This window comes from Erpetoichthys calabaricus, chromosome 1 (genome assembly GCF_900747795.2).
Source record: "Erpetoichthys calabaricus chromosome 1, fErpCal1.3, whole genome shotgun sequence".
NCBI lineage: Eukaryota > Metazoa > Chordata > Cladistia > Polypteriformes > Polypteridae > Erpetoichthys > Erpetoichthys calabaricus.
Genome location: NC_041394.2, coordinates 351,289,047 through 351,303,505, shown reverse-complemented (window position 1 = coordinate 351,303,505; position 14,459 = coordinate 351,289,047). Strand labels below are relative to the sequence as shown.

At 40.5% G+C, this 14,459-nt stretch overlaps 1 protein-coding gene, 1 long non-coding RNA gene and 1 pseudogene across 5 annotated transcripts in view; 2 read left to right on the top strand and 1 right to left on the bottom strand.

Annotated features, from left to right (window-relative positions):
* LOC114668746 (zinc finger protein 208-like) overlaps positions 1-14,459 on the bottom strand; it is a 690,636-nt pseudogene that overhangs the window by 384,846 nt on the left and 291,331 nt on the right.
* LOC127527878 (uncharacterized) overlaps positions 1-14,459 on the top strand; it is a 438,124-nt gene that overhangs the window by 270,628 nt on the left and 153,037 nt on the right. The gene's annotated exons all lie outside the window — the stretch shown is intronic.
* The window catches only part of LOC114668832 (zinc finger protein 883-like), a 35,076-nt gene that overhangs the window by 2,615 nt on the left and 18,002 nt on the right, over positions 1-14,459 (top strand). The window contains exons 1-2 of one of the 2 annotated variants that reach the window (XM_028824802.2): positions 695-775; positions 10,781-11,229. In XM_028824802.2, the coding sequence (XP_028680635.1) occupies positions 756-775; positions 10,781-11,229 (469 nt within the window). In that variant the 5' untranslated portion in view covers positions 695-755. Of the gene's footprint in view, positions 1-694; positions 776-10,780; positions 11,230-14,459 lie in introns of those variants that run through there. The other variant, XM_028824808.2, reaches the window with a different exon arrangement.

The window sequence follows — 14,459 nt, the reverse complement described above, 5'->3', positions numbered from 1 at the left end:
GGGTTAATTATAATACTAATAACAGGAGCGATTATAATGATACTGTGTAAAAGTGAATATTCATTGAAAGAGCCGTGGATCCAAGAGTGAGGCGTCTTATTCTGTTTAACTCTTGCTATCGTATAGTGCATTCTGCATGTCGGCGTTATATATATATATTTATATTTTTTAGACATCAGACACTAGAAGCTGCTGACGAACCCTGCTCTTCTTTGTCAGTCTGTAACAGCAAAAAAGTAAAAATAATAAGAGTTTTAACAGACGTCATTGAAGTTGATCATGAGTTTGTGTAACGTTAATGAAAATGGCCAGGAGGTGTCGCTAGAGAGGTGAGTGTCAAATGCGTCGAAGCTTCGATACGATTTCCGACACAATTGCTTCAAACATTTTGATGCTTCCTCAGGCTTCACTCCTCCCATCACTACACCTCTGTCTCCTGGTAATAGGATTCTTTATTAACTGATTCAATCTCCTGCGTCACTCAGTCAATATTCACCTCCCGTTTCGTGTATCACACAAAGCGAGACAAAAGCGGAGTAGCGTGGCTTCTGTTTCCGTCGCCTTGAATGACGTAGCTGTTTGGTGAAATCCGAATGCATGACCGCGCTTGCGCGTAATCGGCAGGCAATCTGACGTCATCGATAGTGACGAAAACAAAGTTGGCGTGCACGTGTGTTTCGTGCCTTTTACTTGTGAGTAGTAAACTACAGAAGTGGAACGAGACGGTTGAGTGAGCAGACTTTTAAAAAAGCATCATGTCACCCAGAGGCAGAAGGTAAGTGGTTCGAGTTTTGAGTATTGACTTTTCTGATGTGAATTTTGTTTCAATCTTTCAACTTCACTCCGAGTTGCGGCACGCTAAGCTACGGAGTGTTACAGATTGTTCTCGATTGCATTTCTGTGTGTCCTTCGGTACTCGCCATTCATTGTTTTCTGTATGCGGCTCGCGCCGCTTCGTGTTGTCGAGACTTGATTTTACTTTAAAACCACCGAGAAACTTTGCCATCCTTAGCCGTATCTTCTGTCCGTGTAACGTGGGATCCACGAATTCTTTGAGCTTGAGGAGAAGGCAATTTCATAGTCAAACGACGCTTTGTTTTTTTTTAAAGAGATGTGAGTAAAACGCCAACCGCAACACACGGTTAAATTAGAGATACACTCGTGAGAGCAGTACACGAGAGCAGTAAACTCCATCAGATAAGAGAAAGCGCACACACAACCTCTTCCTCCTCCGATCCGTATGTGAGAGCAAATATGGCCAAAAAAGAGCCGTTTGGGGTACCACGATTTAAGGTGGGACTGAAAATGAGAACAGTTCGCCAACTAAAACCTCCTTGTGTTTCCGTTTAAAACGGCACTAATACTCAACCGATTACCTGGCAAGCGGTTTTACGATAAATTATTTTTTAATAAATCCCTCAAACATTCGAACATCTCTTCAGAGAGACAATTACATTTTATTCCTATGAAGTTTAGACCTCATTTTCCATTGAGTTACGAGCTCGGGTGTACAGGTATTTGAATTCTTCCAACTGAATGAGTATTTGTACGAGACATGTAGTGTAGGATCGTTTACTTTTTATTAAAAAAAATAAATCTACACATGCCAAGAATACATAATATGACAATTGATATAACCAATGTAAGGTCTACGATTCTTAGTTTTTAATACACAGGATAAAACCGGAAAAAGTTGCACATAGAAAATTGAATACCAAACTTAGATTAAGTTAAGAATTCTTAACAGAGCAGTTGATTTAGTTAATGGTTTGTTTTTGTTGAGATTACAAACCTATGAGTGTAGGTGAGTTTATTTAATAATAGATTGGTTCATACCCACTTTATTCTGCAAATGATGGTATCTATCTCTTACATGTGCTAGTATTGGGTAGGATGCCGATTCAAATCTCTTTACTGCCAGAAGGACCCTTGAGCAAGGCCCTTAACCTGAAAGATTCTTCAGGGGCTCTTGCTGTACAATGGCCGACCCAGCACTCTGTCCCCTAACGGTCATGCGAAAAGACAGTGTCTCCTCTGGGATTAATACAGTGTACCAAATATTAAAAAAATACATATACACAGTATATCTTGTATTGTAGTTAGAGTTATTAACTGAGTCAATGGATGCATTATCAACATGTAATTGTATATAGCAGCTTTGAAAAGGGAACTTATTACAATTACTTAATTCAGGCTCAATAATGGACTTCTCCAACAATAGCGGTCAAACGCTCAACTTCATTTACCTTTATTTTTTTGGCTGATGCCTTTATTCAAGGTGACTTACAATATTTATGATACAATTGGTTACATTTCTTTTTTGGTTAAAAATAAACCTGTAGGATAGAATGTTCAACCCCTTTACCGAACATGCAAGCATCACTTACTACGTCAAGGGACTTGAATGCTATGGCGCTCTTTGGCTAGTGTGTGTATATGGAAGAGAAGGTCTGTGATACGGTTTGCATATTTGCAGCTGGAGATCCACAAAAGGAGAAAATGAATCACGTATCATAAAGTAGTATTTATTCCTGAGCTTTCACCCGTGCCAGAGGCCTTCATCATGCATATACTTACAAGAATCAAAGGCAATATATAGCAAAAATGACGAGGATGTGGGGGGGGGGGGGGGGAGGGCAAGTCAGTGTGATCAAGGGGGGGTTGTATTGGTTGTAAAGTTTTATTTATTATGAACATGTTCTTCTTAAGTTTGCATATTCTGAGTTTATGTCCAAATGTCTGTTGATGGCATTCTCGTTTGATAGCCAAGATTCGGCTAGCTCTCTGGCACTTTTAGTACTGACCTTAAATCTTACTTGTACATTGTCCCAGTGCTATTCTTTTTGATGTTTGTCCTATGTATATCGCTGGGCAAGAACTGCATGGAATGCTATAAACTGTGTTTCGTCTTTCTGCTGTTGGTTTCTTGTTTTTAGCATTAAAGAGGACTGGGAGCAGATTGTTCGTGGGTTTGTGTGCTATTCTGATACCTGACTTAGCCAGGTTCATGTATACATGAACATCGCAACGCCGTCAGAAGATCGGACTCACGATCACTGATCTATACGCATACTAAATCAACAGGACATACATTTAACTGGGACAATGTACAAGTAAGATTTAAGGCCAGTACTAAAAGTGCCAGAGAGCTGGTCGAATCTTGGCTATCAAAAGAGAACGCCATCAACAGACATTTGGACATAAACCCAGCATATGCAAACTTAAGAAGAACATGTTCATAATAAATAAAATTTTACAACCAACCCCGCATCACACTGACTTAGCCCAAACCCCCCCAAACTCCATCCGCCACACCTCCAAGTCAATTTTTCTATATTTTGCCTTTGATTCTTGCAAGTCTAAGCATTATACCCTGGTGAAGGCCCCTAGCAGGGGTGCAAGCTCAGGATTAAAAACTACTTTATGATACGTGATTCATTTTCTCCCTTTGTGGATCTTCATCTGCAAATTTGCAAACTGTATCATAGACCTTCTCATACTTTCATTTTAGAGCAGTGTATAAAGTCCTACACATCTAATGGAAATGATGCCCTGCCTCATTTGATTTGTTAATTGCCATTTTCTAGCCATTATCACTGGAATATTGTCCAAGTGGTACTTCAGGGTGTGTAGTAACACAGTCTGGTCCAACTCTGCTTTAATGCAGACAGATGGTTTGTAAGTAATCAACACAAGTTGGGACACCTGTGCAAATTGTTTGCATCAACGTTCAAGTCTTCATTTACTTGAATTGCTGCAGAACATCTGTAGGTTGTAACCCATTAGTTTTCCCTGAAATTCCCTTTTTCAGTTGTTGCTAACCTAAACTTGAAATGTAAACCTCTGACAGTTTACTGCTTACCTTTTGACTGGTAGTGGTCCTGTCTGAAATAAAGCTTAATTTAAAAAAAAAAAAAAAAAAAAACTTCATGTAAATCTCAAAAAAAGTGTGTGTGTGTGTGTGTGTGTATGTATGTAGTTGGATACATTGAAGCTAATAACTTAAATGTTTACCAGGCAAAAGGGGGCTTTTGCGAGATCAATTATACAGTGGTTGGAAAAAGGAGAAAAAAAAATCTTTTTTTTGTGAAGTCTAGAAGATAGAAGGGTAAAATCAACATGCTTTGAAAGCTCATAATTGATGGGGTCCTTTGTGAGAATCCTACATTAATTGAAGAATTTACAACCAATTGTCTACAAAGAACTTTATATATTAAATAGTAATCTTGACAAGGCCATTGAAATATTTGGGTCCCAGCATATAAGTATAAATGAAATAGGCCATCAAAAAATTTAAAAGATAATAAATCACTTGGGAACGTAGGTCACATTTCATATTTTTACGTGCAACTTTTTCAAAGGCTTTGAAATGAGAGAATGACCTAATTCAGTGAGACAAGGCATCATTACCTTAATTCCTAAGCCTAATAAAGATATTCTATTTTTGGATAATTGGCGTCCTGCTATACTTTTGAACAATAATTACAAGATACTAGCCTTGGTATTTGCTTAAAGACTGAAATGTGGCATAAATGACCTTGTTGACGAATGTCAGTCAAGGTATGTTAAAGATAGTTATATTTCTAATAATTTCTGTTTGATTTTTAGACTTGACTGAATATAATGAATTGCTTTGTGGAGACCCAGTGATTCTATTTCTGGATTTTAAAAGGGTATTTGATGCAATAAGACATGAATTTATCTTTTGACAAAAATGTATTTATGAATTTAGGGAAACCCTGCAAAAAATTTTTATTTAATTATTTTGTTTTTTTGTAAAAGCAATTAAATTTCCCTGTTGAAGCACATTTACTTACTTGGAAATTAAAATTAACAAAACAACAACAAGAAGTGAAAACCGCGTGCTAAACCTTAATCCAGTTGTTACTCCATTAAGAAAACAATTAACTCATGGCTGGCTAGAAATCCTGACCGTTCATGGCAGATTCTTACTACCAAAAGCTGAATGCTTATCTCATGTTTCCTATACATTTGCAGCTCTAGAAATTTCAGACTCCTCTTGTACCCTTCTCTTCATTGCCAGCCTTTAGCAATTGAAAACTAAAAGTAGTAAAAGTTTAAATAGATGTCATTGAACTTAATCATCCGTTTGTGTAACGTTAATGCAAATGGCCAGGAGATGTCACTAGGGAGGTGAGTGTTAAATGCTTCAACATGATTTCCAACGCAGTTGCTTCAAATGTTTCGATGCTTCTTGAGGCTTCCCTCCACCCATTACTACTTTACCTTTCTGATGAGTCTTCTTTCGGGTGCTCCCGTTAGGGGTTGCCACAGTGGATCATCTTCTTCCATCTCTTTCTGTGTTCTTCCTCTTGTCACACTCATCACCTTCATGTCCTCTCTTACCACATCCATAAACCTTCTCTTAAGCCTTCCTCTTTTCCTCCTGCCTGCCAGCTCTATCCTGATCATTGGTCTCCCAATATTCCCAGTATCTCTCCTCTGCACCAAACCAACGCAATCTCGCCTCTCTGTCTCCCAACCTGAGCTAAAACTCTATGTCCTCATTTCTAATCCTGTCCATCCTCGTCACACCCAATGTAAATCTTAGCATCTTTAACTCTGCCACCTCCAGGTCTGTCTCCTCCTTTCTTGTCAGTGCCTTTCACTCTTGCTGATATTCATCTGTCACAAATCACTCCTGACACTCTTCTCCACCCATTCCACCCTGCCTGCACTCTTTTTTTCACTTCTCTTCCACAAGCCCTGTTACTTGGGATCAACAGTACAGAGTATTTAAACTCATCCACCTTTGCCAACTCTACTACTTGCATCCTCGCTATTCCACTGACCTACCTCTCATTCACACACACATTTTCTGTCTTGTTCCTACTGATCCTCATTCCTCTCCTCTCTAGAGGAGATCTCCACCTTTCCAGGGTCTCTTCAACCTGCTCACTACTATCCCTACAGATCACAATGTCATCAGAACAGAACTTTACAATTCTGATAAGTAAAAGAGAAATACGAACTGAGCAGAACTTGAGTCTGTGACTGTGGTGGACAGAATACGAGATGAGAATGAATACAAATGTATAGAGTGGGAGATAAGTGTAGTTCCTCACGGTAATTTTTCTAATTTTCCTGTAGACGTTAATAACTGGCAAAGGTCGTCCATCAACTTTCTGCACACTTTGTGCTGTGGATTTAGTTTTAAATTTGCCAGTTTTACCCAACAATGTACACTCAATAACACGTAATGACAAAGTGAAAAAATGTCTTCTGAAAGGTTTGCAAATGTAATGCAAATCAAAAAACTAAACCTCTCATTCATATATGTATTTAGACTCTTACTTCTGTACTTTGCAGAAGCCCCCTTAGCAACAGTTCCAGCTTTGAGTCTTCCTAAGTAAGTCTCTATAAGCTGAGAACACCAGGATTTAGGCAGTTTATTGAATTCTTCTTGGCAGATCTGTCTTCCATTTTGGAGCTGTCTGAAGTTACTTTATGGTGGCTGGCGTGCCAATCTTGCCGCCAACTCCCAAGTTTTTGCTGCAAGTTGGAGGACCAATTGCAGTACCGGACTGAACAGGGTGTTGCCAACAAGGATCGTGAGCTGTTTTGTCATGTGGTGGGTGTGACGACACGTTGTACCAATGCATGTTCCCCAGCCTGACCTGACCTGAGATCTTCTCAAGCTCTGTTAGATTGTATGGGAAGCACCTGCAAATCTGCCAGGTCTCTCCACAGCTATTGTATGGGGTTTAAGTGTGGTCTTTAGCTGGACCACTCTTGGACACTCAAATTTCCCCCAAAGCCAGCGTATCATTGACTTGGTGGTATACTTTATGCCATTATCATACTGAAAGGAAAGTCATCTACCCAGTCTGAGGCTGTTTGTACTCTAGAGCAGGTTTTGCTGAAGGTTCTCTCTGTATTTGACTGCATTCATTCTTTCCTCAGTTCTGACCACTTTTTCCATCCCTGCTGCTGAGGAGCACCCCATAGCATGATGCTGCCACCACCATGCTTCAATGAAGGGATGATATTAGGCAGATGATGAGCAGTGCCTGATTTTTGCCAGAGACAGTGCTTGGAGTTTTGCCCAAATAGTTCAAATTCTGTCTCATGCAACCAGAGTATCTTTTTCCTCTTGCTCTCAGAGTCCTTTAAATGTTTGTTGGCAAACTTCAAGTGGTCCGTGTCATGCCTTTTACTCAATAGTGACTTCCATCTAGTCAGTCTACCATAAATGTCTGATTGATGGAGTGCTGCCAAGGTAATCGTTCTTCTACCTGGTTCTCCCAACTTCTGAAGCTCTGTTACAGCAACCATTAGGTGTTTGATCACCTTCTTGACCAATGCCTATCTCGGAGTGTTACTCTGTTTGGCTGGACTGCACATTCAAGGTGAAATTCTGGTGGTGCCAATCTTCTTCCATTTCACAATTATTGGATGCCAGAGTATCCCTGGAAATGCGCACAGCTTTAGAAATGTTTTTTTATCCCCTTGTCCTTGTCTATGCCTGACCACAATTTGCTTGCAGTGGTCTACAGAGAGTTCCTTGGACATCTTGGCTTAGGTTTCGTTGTGGCTTGCAGTTTGAATCGTGGGGTCTTACATACACAGGTACACGTGTGCATTTCTAAACGATGTCAAATCAAGTCAGTTTGTCACAGGTGGTCTCCAATGAGGTTCTAGATGCATCTCAAGAAGAATGAAAGCAAACAGGATGCACCTGAACACATTCTGAAGAGCTACAGCAAAGTGTCTGAATACTTCTACTGTTGAAATGAGAGAATACAGTTTTGAAACTTTTCTGAAAATGTATTTTCATGTTGTCATTATGGGTTATTAAGAGTAAATTAATGGGCAAAAGTGTAAAATGTATCCATTTAAAATTAAACCTGCAACACAATCAAGTGTGCAGAAAATTAAAGGCCCGGAATACCTGATGAAGCCTCCATACGGTTTATCCATCCATCAAACCAGTATCCAACCCACTATATCCTAACTACAGGGTCATGGGGATCTGCTGGAGCCAATATACGGTTTTTGTAAACTGCTTAATCCAGTTTAACTGTTTTAGGGCTAATTTTTTTTTTGTTTCTTATCTCCCAGGGCTGAATATTTTTCCAAAAACTAACATTTTTTAAAAAAGAACACAAAGCAATTGTTTAACATATCAAATCAACAAAAAATATTTCCTTTTGACAAATGTTACTGTCTTGCATGTTGTATGAGCCTGCATACTATATGATTTCACATACATATCACATACATTTTACACAGCAAAGTCCTGCATAGTCTGATCTTGCTCAAAGCAGCCAATTTCAGTCATTGCCACATTGCACTCCTTAAAATATGTGTTGTTTTGGTGCCTACTTTTCAATTGTCTGTTGCTGCACTTTCTCACATATATTGTTAGTGTGTACTGTAGAGAGACAAGTCACCCATTTGCCATCGTGCCATGCCACTGCCACCAAGTTTTCTGCCCGCATGAAAACCGGATTGTCACCTCTTTTCATCTTCTGAAACTTTATGAACTTTATGCATGGCATTATAGGCTGGCTCACCCCATGGGAGTTGCTTCTGTTTATTACAGAAGTGAATAAAACTTTGCAGCAGCACGTATCTATCACCACGCTGCATAACCTGTCCAAAGCCACCAGGGGACAAAGCACGTTTGGATCAATGCTCCCTGAAGTTATATCACCAGTTCTGTCCCATCTCTATTTGTAATGCCACAGCGTGCTTCATCTCGCCTTTTGTTGTGGGTTTCCACTTTGAGAAACGAGAATGCGATGCAACCGCAGCCCGCAATTCAAAAAATTTCTCTGCCTACCTGTTTGTCTCGTCTGACAGTAGCTGAAAAGCAGCATCAGGAGAGAGCAGCCTGAAGTAGTTCAACACCTGGTGATCTGTCATGTCCAGCAGCAAGCCGTGCCTTCTTGTGAAGTCAGGTAGCCAGATCGACTCCCATGGATCAATTTCTGGGTATTCCTCCCATGCGAACCTTGCCATAGGTGTACCGGCAGCGCAAATGCGCTCAGCTGCCAGCCGACCAGCTGGGGCGGCATCAGCCGATCGGCTCCTATATCTCCTGATCACTGTCTATGAAATCCGACTCAAGAAAAATCAGAGTCCGACTCCGCGATAATGCACAAAATATCATCTGCCGAGTATTTTCTTTTCTCTACTCGCTTCGCTCCCTCGTGAGATGTTGATGCCATGTTGTCTTTGTTTACATTTCGCAACTCACGCACACGCAAGGATCATTTGCTGAGTCAACGAGTCTAGCATTCCTCCAAGCACAGAGGGAATGCCTGTGACGTGACAATGAGTTTTGTCGCCATTAACAGCTGATTGTCGCCCTCTATCCCTGGATGTCGCCTTTTGTCGACAAAATTCGACATCTGCCCTAAAAGAGTTAAACAGCATACATTTTCATGCATTGAGTAGGATTGGATTTTTTTTTTTCTCTCCCTAATCCTGTCCCACCGTACTGCACAATTTTATATCTTTTGGTGCTAATGTTCAACTGGTAATGCCTGATAATGAGTATTAAAGAAGTTATTAACAATTTGAAGTCTGTGTTATTGTTGCACAGCTCCAGTAGTGCAAGTTTAAATCTCAGCCTGTTTACTTCCCATGTGCAGTTTTCATGTGTGCCCTGTTTCTCCCTTTATTATTTTTATTATTATTTATTCACCCACATTGTAAAGATGCACGGACAAATCTAACTTTGCTTTGCTTTGTTTCTGCCTTTATTATTAATAATAATAATAATAATAATAATATTTATTCTCCCATGTTCTAAAGATGTATTTACAAATCTGACCTTGCTTTGCCAAGGTAGTGTTAGATCAATACTGAGTCTTTTGACTTTGGTATCAATACCAGCTTTCAGACCGCAGTATTGGTACAGAGTCGGTAAATAACGGTCATCCCTACATACCACCTGACCTCTCTCCTCTTATCAAGATCCTTTTTGAGTAGAATATTCATGAAGGTTAGTAATTGGTTGCTACTTAACTGGTTTCTCCTCTTAGGGTTACCCATAGTAGATTGCTCTTCTTGTTTCAGCCTGTTGGACCTTCCCTCCATTGATAATTTGAAATAAAAAGTAATGTGTTACTGTCGGCATGCTACGAACGGTCAGTCTTCTTATTTAATACGCTACCGTGGCTGTTCGTTTGTCTTTCCAGGATTTTAAATCGCCTGTAGCTTGCAAACTGTTTCACCTATTGACTTGAAATTTAGTACACATAAACTATGTGGCATCTACTATTTGCTTTCGAGGTGATGATTTTTATTACTTTTTATTTTTATTTTATTTTATTGTAGAATCAACTCTCAGCAGCGTGCAGCAGGGCGGTCGTGCGGCGCGTGCATATGGCCACCGTTCTCATTCCCTACCACATTCGCTAATTATTCTTGAGGCAGATTGACGACTTAAGTGCCAGCTTAAGTGAAAATTTAAAGTAAATGTACTAAGTAATTGCAACACAAAAACTAACAATCAGTTTTAATGCGAAAAGATAAAAGAAAAGCAGCGGGCTGCTAGGGTGGAGAAAAGAACTGCTTAGAGAGCAGCAAGTGCATCAACCTTTGAGAAAGCGAATGCTAAACAGACAGAGGAAGAGTATGAAAACTAGGAATGCTCAAGTCAAGTGTATTCACAGCACGTTATCGTGCAGTACGCCGTTACTGGTCTTTATATAAACCTTAACAGAGAGGATGTTGTGAAATGACATTCAAGTGACTTCAGATCTAAGTAATGAAGTTTTAATGAAGTTAATTCCTGTTCTTTTTACAGAGAAAAAGAAAAAGCTGATGTTTACTGGAACATCTCAATGGATGTGAAACAGGAGGGCTGTGATGTGCACACAAATATCATGGATATTAAGGAGGAGGACTGTGAGTTGGAGTCCATCTACCTTAAACAGGAAAGTCTGAGCATCAAGGAGGAGAACAGTGAACTGCAGGCAGTGGGCATTAAAGATGAAGCTGAAGAGAAGTCTGTCAGTATTGAGACAATTAACCATACAAATCTGGACAGTGTAAAAGAAGACAACCTTCATGATGGGTGTCAAGATGGAGTGGTAACCTGGTTAGACTCTTCTCAAAGCAGACACTGTTCATCTCCAGGGCCTTCTGTCAATGTGAAGACTGAATCATTACAGTCTAAACCAAAGAGGACTAAGAAAAGTACATCTGTAAGAGCTCAGGAAAATCGGCCACCATCTACAAAGAAGTCTGGAAAAAGTAAGTGCAAGTTTTAGGGTTGGAGTTTATGGGCTTGATAGGTCTGGTCTTGCTGTTTTTATGAGAAATACTGTTTTATTGTGTGCTTAAATGTAGTTTGAGATTTCATCAATGTTTATGTAAGGTTTTCAATTTTTCATGCAGAATTCCTAAACATGTCCTTGGTAAAGAGTGCTATACAAATGTACAGCTGCAAAAGGAGGTTGTGAACCTTTTGGAATTCCCTACATATCTGCTTTAATTCGTCTTAACAATGAGGTCTGATCTTCATCTATGCTCCAAATACAGACAACCTAAGCTAATAACTCACAAACAATTGTATGACTTCTTGTCAGTCCTGAACACATCATTTTTAACAGTCATAGTCCACTCTGTGGCCTTCCTATCTTTACAGACTGGTTGACCCTTCTTTAATAGTAATGGCCTCCATCAAACTTCACATGGCTGCTGATCAGCCTTGAATTTTAATCCATACCTTCTCTCCAAACCTTTTTGGTTCCTTTTATTCCTTTTCTGATCAGTTCTCATTAGGTCAGGCCACAGCATCATGTGTCTCTTACTGGCCATTCCAGAACACCAATTTCCTTCTGTTTAAGTCTTTCTCTTTTTGATTTCTTCCTGTGATTTGGCTCATTGTCCTGTTATCATAACACAACTTTTGTTAAGCTTCTGCTATCCTGATGTTTTGCTGTCAGATTTCTTGATAATATTTTGAATTCACTGTCCCTTTGATCGTGTCAAGCTTCCCAGGCTCTGATACTAAAGCATCAAGGTGAAGGGAGCATCATGGGTTGGCCTGCTTTGCTTCTTCAATGTGCAGTTGTCTCTTACCTCCAAACATGGTGCCACATGTTTTGACAAATGAGTTCAACTGTTTCCCGATTTGTCTACAGAACATTGTCTCTTCTGGAATATCGAGGTGATCTTTTACAAGTTTGAGATGTGCAGTGATGCTTTTGTTAGATTATACTGGTTTCCTTTGTGTTGTCCTTCCATTTTTCCCTCCATCTTTTTTTTCCACTAGTTTTTGCATTTGGCTACAGTCAGTGTCACTACTGGTTACATTAGGTGATACCTGGACCCTACAGAAATGGCACAGATAGTCCAACTTCTCCTGGATTGGCAGGCACATCAATACCACGTGTCATTGCCAGAAGGTTTGCTGTGTCTCCCAGCACAGGGTGTGGAGGAGATTCCAGGAGACAGGGAGTTACTCTAGGAGAGCTGGACAGGGCCCCTCGTAGAATGTCCTTAACCCATCAGCAGGACCCACCGGTATGTGCTCCTTTGGGCAAGTATGAATAGGATGAACACTGCCAGAGCCTACAAAATGATCTCCAGTAGGCAAGCCACTGGTGTGAATGTCTCTGACCAATCCATCAGAAACAGACTTCATGAGGGTGGCATGAGGGCCCAACGTCCTCTAGTGGGCACCGTCGAGCTTGATTGGCACTTGCCATAGAATACTAGGATTGGCAGTTCCACCACTGGTGCCCTGTGCTTTTCACAGATGAGAGCAGGTTCACCCTGAGCACATGTGACAGACGTTAAAGGGTCTGGAGAAGCCGTGGACAACGTTATGCTGCCTGTAACATTGTTCAGCATGACCGATTTGGTGGTGGGTCAGTCAGTGATGGTATAGCTGGGGGGCATATCGATGGAGGGATGCACAGACCACTACAGGCTAGACAATGGCACCTTGACTACCATTAGGTTTCAGGATGAAATTCTTGGCCCACCCTTTGTCAGACCCTATGCTGGTGCAGTGGCTCCTGGGTTCCTCCTGGTGCACGATAATGCCCGGCCTCATGTGTTTGCGAGAGAATGAAGGCAGTTCCTGGAGGATGAAGGAAATAATACCATTGACTGGCCCCCACACTCACACGCCTGACCTCAATCCAATAGAACACCTCTGGGTGGGACATTATGTTTTGGTCCATCCGATGCCTTAGACTGTCCAGTAGCTCGGTGATGCCCTGGTCCAGATTTGGGAGGAGATCCCCCAGGACAACATCCGTCTTTTTATTAGGATGTTGTCAGGCATGTATACAAGCACATGGGTGCCATACAAACTACTGAGTACGATTTGGAGTTGCTGCAATTAAATTTCGGCCGAATGGACTCGCCTGCCTACTGCATTGTTTATTCCCTTTGATTTTCGGGGTGTCTTTGAATTCAGTCCTCTGTAGGTTGATCATTTTCATTTCCATCAAACAATGTGGCTGCCATCCTTTCGTTCGTAACACATTACCATATCAGGCCATAGCAGTAGAGATAGCCAGCAGGATTTTTTTTTTTCCCCATTGAGAGCTGATGGGTTTTCAAAGTGTTCGTTTAATTTTTTTTTGAGCGGTTTATTTTCCTTCACATGGACACATGCACATAGATGCTTCTGCAGGCCCTTTGCTCTTCCCTTCTGTTTTTTTTTTTTTTTTTTTTTTTTCTCTTCACCTCTGCTTTCACACTGTAATCTTTGCAGGATGCCCACTCCATTACTGAATTTGCTCCATTTTTGTAGACCGTTTGGCTCCCCGTCAAGCCTTTCAAAATGCTTTGTTCACGGTTTCCAGTTTTATACAGCTCTTCAGGAGCCTCATGCATAATGCCATGCGTAGAATTTGCACTATTACATGACGTAAGCACAAAAGTGGAAATGTACTTATGCACAAAAAAATACAGTTGCATAAATCTGTGCGTTCGCCACCTTCCACGTTCTTCCGCTATTAAATTCTGGTCAGCATGGAAATTAACGCACGTGCACGCGCCTGCTGCCCTACCCCAACTACTCCCAGAATTACCCCTCTTTGAATATGCAAATCAATATAAATAGTCCTTAAGCTCAGTGTTCTGTGAAAAGGCAATAGCAAAAGTACGAGGGAAAAATATAATAATTTCAGCGAATATCAAGTGGAGGCAAAGAAAAACATACAATTTGTTGGTTTAAACAGTGGTATAAACAACAAAAGGAAGTTGATCAAGTGACATACACTGTCGGAGACACTCAAAAGCTTAAGTTCACAGAGTCGCACAGTGCCCGAAATAAAATAAGAAGTTGTCAGATATCAAAGTCGCCATGAAAAAGCGAGTTGTATCCCACCTTCTGAGTGTCATATGAAAGCTTATTAGGGTACAGTGAAAAAAAAAGTCAGTGTGAAAAAAGCACAAAATGCCAACTTTAATCTCGAAATTTCCACTTTAATCACATAGTTTATTTTGTCATTAAAGTAGAA